Source organism: Lissotriton helveticus, chromosome 1_1, assembly GCF_964261635.1.
Source record: "Lissotriton helveticus chromosome 1_1, aLisHel1.1, whole genome shotgun sequence".
NCBI lineage: Eukaryota > Metazoa > Chordata > Amphibia > Caudata > Salamandridae > Lissotriton > Lissotriton helveticus.
This window is the reverse complement of record NC_136057.1, coordinates 2,143,660,511-2,143,677,113: the sequence shown is the minus strand read 5'-3', so window position 1 is coordinate 2,143,677,113 and position 16,603 is coordinate 2,143,660,511. Positions and strand designations below refer to the sequence as shown.

The 16,603-nt window shown below is 47.6% G+C and overlaps 1 protein-coding gene across 2 annotated transcripts in view; it reads right to left on the bottom strand.

Moving 5' to 3' along the window:
• MTF2 (metal response element binding transcription factor 2) overlaps positions 1-16,603 on the bottom strand; it is a 421,361-nt gene that overhangs the window by 47,526 nt on the left and 357,232 nt on the right. For both annotated transcript variants that reach the window (XM_078646339.1, XM_078646340.1), the window contains 2 exons: positions 15,970-16,090; positions 15,815-15,873 (listed from right to left, as the gene is read on the bottom strand). In XM_078646339.1, coding sequence (XP_078502465.1) covers positions 15,815-15,873; positions 15,970-16,090 — 180 coding nt within the window. The remainder of the gene's footprint in view (positions 1-15,814; positions 15,874-15,969; positions 16,091-16,603) is intronic.

The following is a 16,603-nucleotide window of genomic DNA, read 5'->3' as shown; positions in this document are numbered from 1 at the left end:
TGGGGGGTATGGGGCCTCCGGTTGGTGGTTGCTCACAAGCAGGCCTCAAGGTTGTGGGAGCAAAGCTCCTGATGTAAGGCTCAGTGCAAAGGGGGATCTGAGTTAGCACCCAAGGTACACCCACAGCAGTGCAAGGGCAGCTGGGTGTAGGGTGCTGTCTTGGCATTGGGTGCCTTGTTTTCAATCGGAATTCTCTGGTTGCAACATAGAATGTGGGCTCGAAGATTTTCTAGAGGTGACCACTGATTGGAGAGGTAAGTTGGGATGCTGGGACACAGTCAGTTGGGTCGTGGGGTGTCGGGAGCAGGGGTGTCTTTAGTTGTCGGGTTTTCTACCAGCTGGGGTCGTGGTCGGGGGAGAGGTCCTCCAGAAAGAAGCTGCCAGATCTCAGGTCAGGATCGCCGGGGAGATCTCCTTGTGGTGTTGGGCCACTCGAACTCGGGCCGTAGGCATCTGGTGCAGATTCACGGTTTTGGCTGGAGCAAATCCAGTGATCACAGGAAACAAAATATTTGATTTGGAAGGCAGGGCAGAACCTCTGGGTTCTTGAGGTTGCTGGCTGCAGGACATACTGGGATTTCACTGGAACAGGTTCGAGGTGGGGACATGCCGGTAGGGTTGGGGCCAAGTCGGTAGGCGTCCTCCTTCTCTTCTTAGTTTCAGCACGGGTTCTTCGGTCCTTCTTCTCTTCTTCTAGTTGATTCTTGTCTGAGGAGGCAAGGTTCAGTGTTGCCCCCAAGTACTAGACTTAGGGGTGTAACAGGCTGGTAAAGGTTGGGATCAATGGGTCCCTTCCTTGGGGTGGGTACACCCCTATTATGCCAATATCCAGTGCGACGGGGCATATGTCTCACTCTGGTTGGCTGGGTCCCCCCCCATCTGCAAGATGGCGGGGACAGAGTTCTGCTTCACCTTGCCACCCCCCCCCCCACCTGAGGGGTGGGGTTGGCAAAGGTGGGTTTTCCTGCCGATTCTCCTGCCCAAAGTAGGGGTAAGAACCAGTGGGGGGCCAGTAGCTGGAAGCAGCAAAGGCTTGGGGTAGATCACAAAAACAGCAAGCCTTTGAAGCTTCCCCTTCGTGGACCCTGCCCATCCTGGGGGAGGAGGCTTGGCACCTCGTCCCAGGATGTGCATCGTTTCAGACCCCTGGGAGCAGCAGGCTCTCGGACCCAGGGGTCCAGAAACATGTTTGGTAGTGGCAGCTGGCGAGCAGCCACTCAGCCTGGACACTAGTGTTAGGTCGGTTTTCAGGGGGCATCTCTAAGATGCCCTCCGAGTGCATTTTTCATTAAATCCACACTGGCACCGGTATGGGTTTAGTGTGCTGAGAAGTTTGAGACCAAACTTCCCAGTTTTCAGTAAAGCCATTATGATGCTGTGATGTTTGTATTGACAAACTCCCAGCACCATATACTCTTAATAGCATTACTGCATTTACAATGTCTAAGAATTGACTTAGACACTGTTGGGGTACCGGGCTCATGCACCTGTACCCTCACCACTGGTATAGTGCACCCAGCTAGAGGGGTGGCTGACCTCTGCCAGGGCAGTGGGTTGTAGGTTGTAGGTAGGATGTGTGCCATGTTGACTCTTCACTTTGTTCTGCACCAAAACACGAAGCCTGCAAAGGCTTGGTGTGTGAATGTAAAGGTACAGGGCTTCTTACGGTGACACAATAAGTGCTGCAGCCCTTAGATGCCTTACCTGGCCACAGTGCCGTGGTACCTGTGGTGCCATTTACAAGGGACTGACCTGAGGCCAAAGAGTGTCAATTGGATGTTGTTTTTAATGCAGTTTAGGGAAGGAACATAGGCCCCAGGTACCTGTTTGGCAGGAACCCAGGGAATACTCAGTCTAAGTACATAAGCAGTTTAGAAAAAAGTGGGGGCAACCATCAAAAAAAGAGGGCACTTTCTTACAACAGATTCCTCATCTTTTGAATAGATACCAAAGCAGTACCTCCCCATGTGGAGGGGGTGTGTGCAATGTCTCAGACTAGGGAATCCTACAGTACAGATCGGTTGAATTGCCCAACCTACTGGACCTGCCTGTCAGGCAATATTGGCTTTGTGAATGAGTGGAGGGCACCCATGCAGCAGCCTGGCAGATGTCTAAAAAAGGCACAATGCACACTGGTGCAGTGGTAGCAGCCTTCGCTCGGGTGGAATGAGCATGCAAGCGTTCTGGGGAGCTGCTGCTTGTTGACTAGTAAATAGAAGATCTTAATATATGAAACAATCCATTGCGGGAGAGGTCTTTCCCACTGTTTTCCCTCTTTGTCAGGTATGTCACTTTTGTCCAGGGAACCAATTTCCCCAAGACCACTGATGTGTGGGGCTATTGGACGGATAGGTCTTGAAAGGTCACTTACAAATGCATCTTTATAATGCATTCCTTTACCACGTAAGTCATTACAATGACTTGCCTTAAGGAAAGCGTTGTTGGATTGATGTTGGACTTTAAGTCCAACACTTTCCCTACTGTTGCGCAGACTGGAGTTGGAATAGTAAATTATACTATTCCAAAGTCCAGCTCTTTCCCTAAGGCAAGTCATTTTAACGACTTGCGTGGTAAAGGAACACGCTGCAAAGACACATTCGTGGTTCGGACCACATTGTTAGGGCAGGCAGGGTAAAAGTCTGAGTGGTTCCGGCATCCCTCTGTCCAACACGGTTCAACATCCACATGGCACCGCTTGCCCACCTCGCCCAACCTCAATATCATCTCCTACGCTGACGACACCCAGCTGATTCTCTCCCTCACCAAGGACCCTCTCACCGCCAAAACCAACCTCCACGAAGGAATGAAAGTCGTCGCTGAGTGGATGAAGAACAGCCGACTGTAGCTAAACTCGGACAAGACAGAAGTCTTCATCCTCGGATCCACCCACTCGGCCTGGGACGACTCCTGGTGGCCGACCGCACTGGGAACAGCACCAACACCCACAGACCACGCACGCAACCTAGGGTTCATCCTCGACTCTACTCTCTCCATGACTAAGCAGGTCAATGCAGTCTCGTCCTCCTGCTTCAACACCCTCCGCATGCTCCGCATATCTACAGGTGGATCCCCACAGAAACTAGAAGAACGGTCACCCAGGCCCTCGTCAACAGCAGGTTGGACTACGGTAACGCCCTCTACACAGGAGCCTCGGCCAAACTCCTGAAACGACTACAGCGCATTCAAAACGCCTCTGCTCGCCTGATCCTAGACATCCCTCGCCACAGCCACATCACACCCCACCTGAGAGTCCTGCACTGGCTCCTTGTCCACAAGAGGATCACCTTCAAGCTCCTCACCCATGCACACAAGGCACTCCACAACACCGGACCAGCATACCTCAACAGATGACTAAGCTTCTATAGCCCCAACCGCCAGCTCCGCTCTGCCGACCTCGCCCTCCGGCAGCAGATCGTTCTCCCATCTCGCCGCCAAGACCTGGAACACCCTTCCCATCCATCTACGGCAGACCCAGGACTTGCTAACCTTCAGAAGACTCCTCAAGACCTGGCTATTCGAGCAGTAGCAGCATCCCCCACTACCCCCAGTGCCTTGAGACCCTCATGGGTAAGTGGTGCGCTCTACAAATGTCCTGATTGATTGATTGACATATAACCATAAAGGACAGCTGTGATCGGTTCAAAAGGAGTACACATCAGGTAACTGAGAACCACATTAAGGTCCCAGTGTGGCATCACAAAAGTTGTTGGCGGGAACATGAGGATCAGCATTTTTTATAAACTTATCTCAACAGGTTATTCGAAAAGTGGCAGTTGATCTGGCAAACGCAAGAAGGCTGAAAGAGAATCCGTAACTGTTGTGACAGCAAGGTCAAACAATACAACAATAAATCAGGCAACTGTTCTTTCAACGGTAGATGTTATGTGGACATCATCAGGAAACAAAATTCTCACAGCGTCATGCATACATCGTTTTGGTGAAAGGATGCCCGGCTGCTAGAGGACACCAACAATTTTGGGAGGAAGATCAAAAGTATTAATCGTTGTTCTTCAATCGCCACACATGGAGGTTCAGGTTCATATGCAAGACCCAACCCTGATGCTATGACAGAAGGTTCTCCCGAAGGGGTAGCCACATTGGAGAAAGGTGTCCTCCCGGGCTCTAGGAGAGAGGTTGCAATAGTAATGTTGCCAAAACCTGGTAAGGCCCCTCTTGAGGGGTCTTCCCATAGACACCTCTCCATGCGGATCAGAAGGTCTTTATTCATGCTCTCGTGACTAGGTCACTCCCTCACTGGAACCATGAGGACCAATCAGGACTTATTCCGCGTTGGAACATATTGCGTAATTTGTGCCGCCTGACTCATGTGTTGCATATTCCAAACCTGTCCGGCAAATCTTATGCGCTTGTCGGTGAGATCAGTATAGGTCGGTGAGATGTTGGAGAGTATAGGACTGGGTCGCAATTGTATCAAGTGGATCCAGCTGCTGTATAGTTCACCAACAGCTAGGGTCAGGACGGGCTGGGTTATTTCTGAGATCATCACCTTGCAAAGGGGCAGCCATGAGGGGTGTCCCCTGTCCCCGTTGATCTTTACTATTGCGAGTTTGTCAACTTAACCTGTATTGTTGGGGTATCTGGGTTCCCAAAATAGAACATATAGTGTTTCTGTCCACTGATGTTATGGTCTACCTGCGACAACCTACGAGCTCAGGCCCATTACTGCTTATCATCTTGGAAGAATTTCGCGAGTATTCGGGACTGCAGGTTAATAGTACTAAATGAATGCTTTTCCCATTGGGTCTCTTGCAGTCTGCCCTATTGGCTGCGTCCCTTCAGTGGGCCTGCTCTGGCGCTCAAACCAAGTTATATATCTAGGCACACACATAGCGCATGTCGAACAGCGCTTTTTCGACTTGAATATGGGTAGAGTGCTCTACAGTCTCCAATCCTCAATCTGGTTCTGGAGCACTCTGAAGCTGCCCTGGATAGAAAAAATCATATTGATCAAGATGCTGGTCTTACCCAGGTGTCTATATGTATTGCAGGGGCCATGTTTGAGATCCCCAAAGATGAGTTTCAGAAACTGGACTTCCTGATGGTGCTACTCCTCTGGGCCAGCAAGCGTTGCAAAGTAGCCCTCAACACTTTCTGCAGGGAATGGGATCAAACTGGATTAGTCATTTGGGACCAGCTAGGCAATGACCTGGCATTTAAAGATCCTGCCAGGCACTCCGGTATATGTCCTCAGTGGTCCAGCAACTTCGTAAGACGCAGAGCTCCCTGCACATGATCCACGAACCCGCTCCGTCCTGTTTGCCGCAGTACCCTATGTCAGTAGTATTGTCCCTCAGTACCTGCACCCATTCCCCCTTGATGGTCATGAGGAACACCTTCAGTACAAAACGAATTTATCGCAACTCCAGCAAGCTGATGTGAAGGCAAGTCTCCTCCGGAGACCAGCGTCCTCTCCTCCAACTTTCCTAGAGGAACCCCAGCAGCGACTTCACTACTGTCAGCTCTGGGTTGGTAGGGAGAGGGGTCTGCTGCCGGCCCAACTGCGGTCGAGCAACCAGCAGTGCATGTATTTTTCAGTTTCTTTCAACACCAGAATGTAATCAGACAGGGTCCCTTGGTGCTGCCCCCACTGAGGCTTCAAATTCCAGTGCAGAGCCTCCATGTGCCATATGGTGAGGTCCACTAACATCATGCAGGAGGCCAAGAAGCCTCAGAAGCACTGTCAAGGGTTGAAACATATGGATCATAGCCCGCATGACCTACACTTATTGAGGTAGAAGACAGGGTCTGAAAAGCAACATGTCCAGGAAGGCTCCAATAAAAAGAGTCACTGTGAAGGAGTCACGTGTGACTGTCCCGTTGATAGAAAAACATAGGTCGGCCATCGTATGTATCTGGCTTATTGTTGCTTGAGACCAGCCCGCTTTCAGTAGCCATTCATCGCAGGTAGCATTTGTGGCACTGAAGGACGGGGATATGGAAATAAACCTTGAAACTTCAATGCCACCATGCAGTTTCCTGGGTTCAGGTAGACAGAACTTGGGCCAATGTGAGCATTTTGAACTTCGGGAGGAAGTTCAAAGGGCGCAGATCAACGATAGGATGGAGACCTCATTTTTTTTGGAGCATGAAAAAGTAATTGGAGTAGCAGCAAGTCCTAATCTTTCTAATGCCAGTAAGCTATCTATGGTTCCCTTGGGCAAGAGAGCCTGAACTTCACCACGGAGTATAAACTGGTGAAGTGGTTCTCTGGAAAGTGTTGCAGTGTGAGTAGCATATCTGGAGGATGTGACAGAAAGAGTAGCGAGTGACTGTAGGAGAGTAGGGTCTGCAATCCTATGATCACCCAGATTTTTGCTTTTTGCTTCACTGGTTTACGACTTTCCCTGGCTGTGGGCCTGCTAATCAGACCCACAGCCTAGCTGTTCTCTCTACTCCAAATTGTACCCAGGTACTGAATTGGCACTGGGCCCTCACCAAGTCCCTGTACCCAGGGCTGAGGTGCACCCAGAAGTCTCCCAGGGGCTGCAGCATGTATTATGCCACCCCTGGGCTGACTAACTAAATCAGACACAACTGGCTGCTTGACAGCTGGGGCAAAGTGGTGTACTCACCCTCTGCTGTAGATATAGTATTCCTATATCTAAACCTAAATGGGCACACAGATCTCCTATCAGTCACTCCTATGGCAGGCCTTGACAATCCTGAAGGCAGAGTGCTTGGAATCGTGTGAGATGGTGCTCTGGCATGAGCTGAGCCTGTCTGCGGCTTTCGGGATCCATCCCTTAGCCGTTTCCATGATATCGCATACCATATACTCTTAAGTGCATTATAATCCTCGCGGTTAAATGTCAACTCTGGTATCGCTTTATCAAAACATGTCGAGTAAGGTGTCATACGAATTGGAATACTAACCCCTCGCCAATTCTGGCGACGGGGTTAGCATTCCACCCTTCTAGAGGGACACGACATGTATGTAACCTGTAACCCCGGTTAAAGTCAGACATAGCCTCAGCTCCACAAGATGGATGCTGCCACCGAGACACAAGTCTGCCCTCCTGCTGCTGGGAGTCCTCCCAGCACAGGAGGCAAGGACAAAGGGTTTCCTGCCAGGGGCGGTGCCAGCACCGTCCCAGACAGGATTTTGTGTATCCTAGGTAGGCAGGGCTTTAGAGGAAGGTGACTGCAAGTGGCACCCCGGTGCTCACTGTGCATAGGCCGGCTGGAACCAGTTCCAGGGGCACTCCAGCCCCTGATCTGGGGAAAGCCCGCCAAAGGAGAGGGGTGTAACCACCCCCCTCCTAGTCCCACCCATAGGGCAGGACTTAGTCGCGTGCCAGCCCCTTTTTGCAGGATAAAGGTAGGAACTGACCCCCTTCCAAATTAGATCATCTTTGAATCCTGAACCAACTTTCCACGAAAGGACCTCAAGACTCTTCTCAAGATTTCTCCCTTGTGACTAAGGAGTAGTCACCCTGCAGCAGCAGGCACCAACCAAGCATCGCGGTCTGCTGTAAGTCTCTCCTCCGGATCAAGACTGCCCAGCACGACGAGAACCGGCTTCCCTGGCACCTCTGACCTCAACCTGCATCATCAGCCCAGCTGTGATCCGTGGGTGTGACGAGACCTCAAGGGACCGGCCATCTTTGAAGACTGCACGACGCTTGTCCAGCACGACCACCGAGTGACCCTCGACTGAGTGCTTTGGGGTAAGAGAAGCCCCGACCCTGAGCAGCTCCAGCACCGAAGTTCAGCCCCCCTGCATCCACGAGATCTGCGTGGGGCCCTTCTGCTCTTTGCTGCTCACCGCGTTGTCCCGGTCACTTGCCCCTTGGCTAGTGGCCCTCTCACGACGCTTCACGACGACAAACACCGCTGGTCTGGTTGCTCCAGACTAGCCCTTGCTCCCCTCCAAAAGAGGAGCACCCTGGACCCTCCTGGTCCACTCCAGACTCCATTTTAAGTCCACCGCGTGGGCTTGCATTTGCCAAGACTTGTTGCCCCAATCCTGGGTCCAGCGACATCGACAGCAGAGACCTTCGTGGGACAGCTCGCACCTCCATCCTGGTCGCCGACAACGCCTCCTGGTCCGAGAGACTGCAGAGCCCAGCAGCGCCCACTCACCTGGTCGAGGTGACTTCGTCCGGTGCCATCCTGGTGCCCACCTAAATCACTGGCTAGTGATTCAGAACTTGGTCCCCTCTGCTTACAGGTTTTCTCCTTCCCTGATCCAGGCTTGGATCACCACGAACTTCTTCACTGGCCGCCTGCCAGCAACTTCTTTCTTTAGGCTCCTTGATCTTCAACGAGGGTTTCCGACGCAACTTGAACCCTATGCAGCCGCAGCCCCTGGGCTAGGTAAACTGAGTACTCCGGTGCTCCAGCATAGTCCAACACCCTAAGTGTTCGGATCCACCCTTGTTTTCGACCCACCTAGTCGGGTTCGCCCGAGAACAGTAACTTTGCAATTGCTAGTATCCATAGACTTGTTCCCGCATTACGCGTGAGAGTTCCCACTCTGCACACGGCGTCCCTAGGCCTCCTGCTTCTAATCCAAGGGTTCAGCATTGTAGGCCTAGCGTTTCTACAGTCTAGAAAAGTATTACTTACCTGCTAGTAACTTCGCATTCCACTTCTTGTGTATATGGTTTTTCGTGCCCCTCGGGCATTTGTGTAAATTGTGCGACTTTCAGTAATTCTTTAAGAGTTTTGTTGTGTGCTTAGCTCCCTGTCTCATAAAGAGCCAGGGTAGTCCTGTTATAAATAAATATACTTTATTTTTGATAACAACTTGTGTGGTGTCCTTTCACTTGGTGTTCAAGGGGTAATGTGATGGTAAAACAGCTGGCTTAACACGCCCTCTAGAGTCTTAGCCTTAGACTGCTCGTATCCATGCTACTAGGATAGCTGGTCTATAAGGTTGACTTACAACCAATCATCAATAAGGGTTGTTTGGACTGATACATAGTGATCACTAGAATAGTGAGCACTGCATATCAGGCCAACTTCTCACAGTGACCATATTCCACAATCTGGAGCAATCAGTCGGAAGTGATGCTCCTACACCCGGGGAGGTAGAAGGCGCGGTTTTCTCACACCAGGCGAGCGTGTGTAGTTGAGCCTAAATAAAAGTGCTTTTGCAGCAGCCATCGGAGAGGGGGAATGGGTTTGGGTAGAACATTGCCCCTGGGGGTCTATATGCTATTGGCTTGTTCATCTGCCTCTATCGCAAAAGGACTGTGAAGCTTGTTGTTGCCGAGGTACATATTGATGCTGTTTCTGCTAGATTCCACAACCGAAGCCTCAAAAGGGGTGAGTTTTTTTAAGGAAATGGCAAACAGGTGGAGACAAGTCTAGAGAGCAAGCAGTGGCTCTGCCCTCTTTAAATCTTTCCAAGGCCAAGTCTGCCTTTGCTCCAAACATCCTAGAGCCGTTGATTGACATGTCCATGAGTGATTTTTGGACATCGGAAGAGAAGGCTGTGGAACGAATCCATGCATGTCGCTGAAGTACCATGCTGGTTCCAAGTGACATACACAGATGGTCAGTTATATCCAGTCCCTAGCGAATAGAGTACAGGCCAGCGAAGATCAGGTATAGTAAGGCTGGCCGCATTTCATCCTGGACAGCTGGCAAGATATCCGCTTTGTCCCACAGCACATGTGTATACCTGCCCAGCCCAGCCTCTTTCGGGGGCCCGTCTGCACCCAAAAGAGGCTGGGCTGGTCCTGGTCTCTTGGCTCTGCGATCCGGCACTATTGTTATTCTTCCTTCATCCAATTTTTGCAGTCAATGGAGAGGTCTTAATAATTAAGTGAAGTATGCTACCCCTTAGCAGACTACCTTGGGAGCTGGTACTGGTACTGTACTGCTGGATACTGGCCTGGTTTGAGCCTCTCATCCTTTGCCAAGAGTAGTTATTCCAAAGACTATTAATCATGGTCAAAAGAAAAACGACAGCTGGAGGGACAGGAGGTAATAACACCATTTACTCATTTCTAACCAGGGCGGCTAACGTTACCTCAAAGAGATAGCCCAGGTGATAGGAAATTCCGCCTCGGCCCAATTGATTATAGTAACCCTTGGAGTGAAGTGAGCGAGTCTTGGGTTGATATCACCACATCCTGTTATTTCTTCCCCGGCGGACCTCATGCTGAGGCAGTTTTGACTATGATGGGAGAGGATTCGGCTAGCCCCTCCACCAAGAGGAAGAAAACAAACCTAAAGAGCCGCCCATAATGCTCCGTCCTAAAGGCTTACAAAACCAGCTAGTACTGACTCAGAACATCCTATTGACTTACTCCTGGCTAGATTGGAGACCCTGTTTGACAAACTTTTAGCGCAGATACGGCAAAAACTGGACGTGTAGAAGCCAGGCTTGATGTTATTCTTCTGATAATACCCTGCCGCCCCATCGCTAGGGAGCCCGTGAAGGGTGGACTCATCTGCCCTGCTAGGTCCACTATTTCGCAACTGTCTGCTAGAGGGATACAAGACTCTTCTCCCTCGTCAGCAGTGATTGGTAGTCTGACTCAGGAGTCCCTTGAATCTCAAAAACACTCTAAATATTGGGCATCTGGGACAAGAGATAACTGAAGGGGTAAGGGGTACCAGTGCGACCAGCAATCCATCTTATGTGGCGCAGGCGGTAGCACACACCTTGCGCGGTATCACTACTGAATGGGCGTTTACCGGATACATCTGCCTCCAATATTTTAATCAAGTCCCAAGCCGGCAGCCACAATATAGATCTGACCCCGGAATCAGCACCTTTGTCTACAATTTTAGTGGGAGTCCCCTCAACCTCGCAGAGTAGAAAGGAGTCTACATTGGATCTTATTCATGAGGTCACTCATTGGTGTAATGCTAATGTTGTCCACGGCTACTGGGTATTACCGGATATCATTATGGCTAGAAGAGTGAGCTAGGTGGTACACAGTTTGGGGAAAAATATTGAGGGGGATTGTATTAGTTAATATGAGACATTCTGCCCAAGTGCTCAGAATGTGAGCTTAGGAGTAGCACAAAAACTAAGATTAGGGTTGTCCCACTTCAGTATGTTTACACCAACCTGCCAATTTTTCGTTAAATAGGGCCTGGCTTTAGGCACCTGAAACATTTCAGTCAACTCAGACTAGTACCTTTGGACTAGCCCTACCTCTAGCTAATATATTCGAACACTTGCAAAGTTTACAGGGGCTTGAAGGCATCGATTGACAATCATCAGCTGAGATTGAATCGCAAGGTATAAGAGCTCAGGATCCTGCTGCCAACACCATTTCCTTACCCAGGAAACCAGAGTCAGCTCTTCTAGCTAGACAGTCATCCAGTCCAGCACCTTTTAGTGCCCCTTCATCCAGACCAGTCTCTATGTGAGCCTATAATACTACTTTACCGTGGAAGCCAGAGTCTGTTCTCCCTCCTAGTCTAGTACCTTCTAGAGTGGGCCCGCTTGTCTGAGGATACTCTCGTGGAATAGTGCAGGTTTGGGGTCAAAATTAGATGTTTTTTGGCAGGGGACCCTTGTGGGTTGCCACTTGATTGCCCTACAAGAAACCTGGGATACCAGTGAGTTTCTTTTTAGATGGTTTTACCTCATTTTTTAAGCAAGCAATCCTGTCAACAGTGGGTCGAGCCTTCTTTTATTGGTTTCTCTTGATTAGAGTGTCCGTCTCCCTATATGTTAGCAATAGAGCTGTCTTTTAAGAATCACTATCCGTTACTAGAAGTTAACTTTTACAACTATTTTGCTATGGGTTCCGTGACAGAATACTTAGTTACACTGGAGGGCTTCCTTGATCATTATAGAAAAAAGAAACATTCCTATTTTGAGATTATAATTCTGGGCGACTTTAATATCCACCAGTACTATCTTAACTGTATTTCCACTAAGGCCCAAGGGGATTTTTTTTTTACCATGAATCACACATTTTGAACACACAGAGGCAGGTATATTCACTAAAGGGCTTCTTTCAGCAAACAACCTGTATTGTCTAGACTAGAGCAAACGGGGGAGAACACCCCCATTTCTAATTTCATAGGCAGGGGTTGCTCTAGCAATATTGATTTTATAACGTTTTCTGCATCTTTAGCCCCTGCAGTGTATAAACTGAATGCTATCTGAACAACCACAGTGATCATAACCCCCTCACGTTTGAACTACTGTACTCATCTGCTTTTCATGAAAAGAGCAAGGGTATCCCCGATTCCGACATTAGTACCAAGGATCAATCACTTAGGTTAAAGGGGGAGAAGGTGGAACCGGACAGATTTTTAGATAAATTGTATGTGAAGCGTGCAGTTGAGGTTTTAGCATGTATTGATACCAATGCACAGGATAGAGTTGTTCTAGAAGCCTTGGTAATATTAACTAACCAGATAGGAACCAACCTATCCGTCCAGGGCAGGGCCAAATGCCCTAAGGTCAGGAGGTGGTTTGATTGCACCTGTTCTATTGCCCATAGGATGTTACTGTTAGCTCTAATAAAAAAACTTAGTGTTCCTGGAAAGGCCGCAGGTTTGTCTAGAGGAAGTTTTGACTCATCCAAAGGTAGCGCAGACGGTTAAAATACCTGCTGCTAAGAACGTGTACCATGCAGATGAAGTGCATTTAATGGAAATAGGTCAGTGGGCTAATCCTTCTGTAAGAGAGCTCCTTTTGTTACTTTTCGTTTGTAAGTCAAAATCGTTATATAGAACACTGCGGTATTAACTGTCATTAAAGAGCTGCGAGTAACCTGCAAGTATTATGACCGAGCTATATGTTTTTTTGCCCAGTCATTCATTCTCCTAACCTTGCCAAAAGGGTTCATTTGGGTGATAAACTCGTTATTAAAGAGAACCCCTAACAATGTGTTACAGTTTAAATTCTGAATTTGTGCTTTTCCAGAATAAGGACTCAAAACTATATTGCCTACCAGTATCAATGACATGTTACTCCTACACCACTACTTGTAGTCTTGTCTGATGTAACATTTCCTATACCCTGATATACACACCTATGATTGTCACTGTGAAATGTGTGTGTGATGTAAAGTGCCCGACACCTTACACTGGTACGAGTGGTACTATAAAACTAAATGAATCTGAGAGTCAGTGGTTCTGGAGACTTGAGGTGCACTGTAAAAGGGTGGTGGTGAGGGAATCCGTGGCAGAGGTGGCCATGGGGGGCGCACCAACAGACATTGTCGCATAGGGCGCCACCAGCGTTCAAGCCGGCCCTGAACGGCATTATATGCATCCCTGAGCACTTTTTAATGTGTAATTAAGTGTTTTTTTTATTAAGTACTTGTTATTGTTGTATTTTACTTGCTGCATTTAATGTCCATTCCGACACTTGCCGCTTGATTCCCTGTAATGAGTTTTGGTTCTATTTGCTAAGTAATTAATTTTAGTATACACAATATCTGTATGATGGGGCCCTTTTAATGGGCATGTGTAATTTTTCTCTTCCAATGTATCGGCTGTTTTTAAAAATGTTTTTATCGGTCAGCTTTTATGGCGGTTATTGGCCGAAAACAGTATTTTTGACTACGGACTACACTTTGCCAAGGAGGAAAGTTGAGTAAGAAAAATGTTTGGGGAGGTGTCCTGGCATCCTGCGTGTACAAAAATACGTTCTCATCGTAAGGATCATCAACATCAGCATTGTTGGCATCAACTTGTGGTTGGGAGGTTTCTGGTTCCTAACAGGAACTGAGGGATGGTGTTTTTTTTTTTTTACTTTGGCACGGGGTTGAGGGAGTTGTTGAAACTGCATTTAGTAGTCGGATATAACAAATTGTGCCAGTTTTGACAGAGGTTGCGCTGGATTTTGTGGTGGTGCAGGAGCCAGCTGCATCGAGGTTGGAAAGGTGACTGACCTTGAAGTCAGGTCAATTCACACAGTGCATCAGGGACAGATCCACCTACAGTATCCATACTAGAGGCCACCTCAGATCCTTAGGGATAAAGGAACTCCAGAGGGATCCAGTGGAGTACCAAATATTCTATCCAGGAACATTTTAAACATGTGGGGTTGTTCAGGTCGCACTAAAGGCCCACGGAAGTTGGGGCACATCGGGATCAATTGCAGAATAGATTCCCAACAAGGAGATCAACTCTGAAATACTCTGGACATGGCACTACTCCAAACGGTGGGAGTGGCGGGTAGAAGGGGACCTATGTTTGGACTTCTTGGATTTCTTCAAATTACATGAACTCCAGGAACTCAAAGACAAACCATCACAAAAGCGGCCCGGGTGCCAGTGGGAGAGCTAAAGGACTGTTTTTGCATGTGGCCCGGGCGGACCACCTACGGGTTTTCATTCATTGTCTTCAATGCACCATCACTGTGATCTCTAGAAAGAATATACTTAACTGGCCTCTGCTTGATGGCAGAAATGTCTTCTGTAAGGAGACAAAGAGTCACCCACCTGAAAAAGAATCAAGTCACTACTTACCTGTAGGGGTAGTTTACAGCTTGAAGAATTTTCTGGACTCAGATGTGCATTATTCTGACCGTGCCTGTGACTACGACCGAGACTTCTTCGACTTCCCCCGAGGTTCCACAACAGCAAGTTTGACTTTGTGGTCGGCCCTCTTGTTCATCTTAGAGCAGAATTTGCACAGTGCCGAATCGTACCTGGAGCTAATGCCCCAGAGACAGAGAGTGTGGGTATCCGACACTGACATTTGTCGGTTGCAGTCCTTTTTGGAGGGGATATGTCCCTTGCACACTGGAAAACGTAAGGTAAAAACCTGAACAGGCGCTCTTCATCTGCATTGGAAGGTGCAGAAAGAAAGAAACTGGTGTCAGTGCGAAGAGGTGTCGCAGATATAGTGGCCCCAATGTCACATCTGGGTTGGACGGACCGGATGTGGAGCTGGACAATGCCACCTACTGACTATTGAAGGGAACTGCTATCAATTTCCTCCAGAGCCAGTCTGGTAAGGGGGAATTCACAAGGTGAAGAACCTACATTTATTCCTCCCGCATCTATCAGAAATGCATGCTCCCCTGATTTCAGTCATTAGAAAGGGGGAAAAAACTTATGTAAGTAATTGCTCTCTTTGGATGTGCACGCCTTGGTATTCTTCCTATGTCGTTTGAAAATGATCTATAAAAGTTAGGTATTATACTTTCGCAGGTAGCAGGTGCAGCTAACTACATGGAGAGCCTGAAGCATTTGAGGAAAGAGGGCGGTAAAGAATCTTTGGGTAAGTGTGTTTAGCAGATGTGTATTTGGAAAATATCCTTGACGGACTCTGGTTCTGTATTGAGAATTTTAGATTCCTTTTAGTAAGAGGCACTTCAATGTTTTTTAGTAGTGACTGTTCCATGATGAAGCTGCATTCCTGGAGGACTGGTTGTCTGCTTTACAATTGCTTCTCTGAACTCTTATTCTGTGATGAAAATAAGAGTAACTGGTTGTGAAACCATAAAGAGGATTGGTTCAATCCGTAACAGTCTGGAAGAGTTATGTATATTGTTTAAAAATTGTTACTAAGAAATTGTGAAACAGAGAAGTTCATTTAAACAAAAAGGAAATTATAGACAACTGGGGGGAAACTAAATCAAGGTACAAGGTAAAAGTCTAATTATACATGTGTGAATACCATTTGCATATCATCCTAGCTCCACACACAAGGTGCAGAAGAAAGGAGAACAGTAGATTCTTCTGTGCAATTATCTGACCCTAATGGTGAGACTTCAGACCAACAGGACATTTAAAGATCCATAGTAGCACATTTCTTAACATACCCAGTCTATACAAAAGATTTCCTTACGACCTAACAAGTAACACACCGTATTTATATTAATAAACTTAAAGATTAGAAGTCAAATGTTGTTTACCCTCCATTATGTGGGGAATCGGGAGTGAAATTCTCTTGCGAAGCATCTGGATCTTCATTCTGAAGAAAGAATACAATACTACATTTAATACAAAAAGTATGATTTAGAAAGATTTTCAATAGTTTTTCTTTACAATTATTTCAACATTTTATTACCTCCAAACATACTGAAGATGGCTGCTCAGATGAGATCTGAAGGATCTTTCTTGCATGTGGTCCAGGTGGACGACCTACGGACTTTCTTTTCAATATCTTCAATTCACCATTATTGTGGTCTCTAAAAAGGAAAATTAGATATACTGAACTGGCATGTACTTGATGACAGAAACGTCTCATGTAAGTAGACAAACATTCACCTACTTGAAAAAAACAAGCTACTTACCTGTGAGAGTAGTTTGCAGCTTTCTTCTGGAATTACATGATGTACATTATTCAGCCATCTAGTAGTTGGGTCTGGAAGGTTTTTCTCTTTTTTTTGTATGAGTATCGATGTCTACCACTATTCGGTACGATATTCCTTCTCCAATCATTTGAGACTCACGCACCAGAAGTATCTGCTCGTGGTCACGATCTTCAGATTTAGTTTTCCCCCCGGCAACTTGTAGTACGGTTTGACTTCCCAGAGATCCGTATCTATTATCTCCATTAATGTTCCGTATCATCTAATTTCCGGGAGGTGGTAAGGTCGCATTTATATCCAGAAAAGCTGCAAAACTACTGCTACAGGTATGTAATCAGTGAGTTCTGAAGGCAAGTCTTTTCTGAATTTACATGTTGTGCATAGATTTTG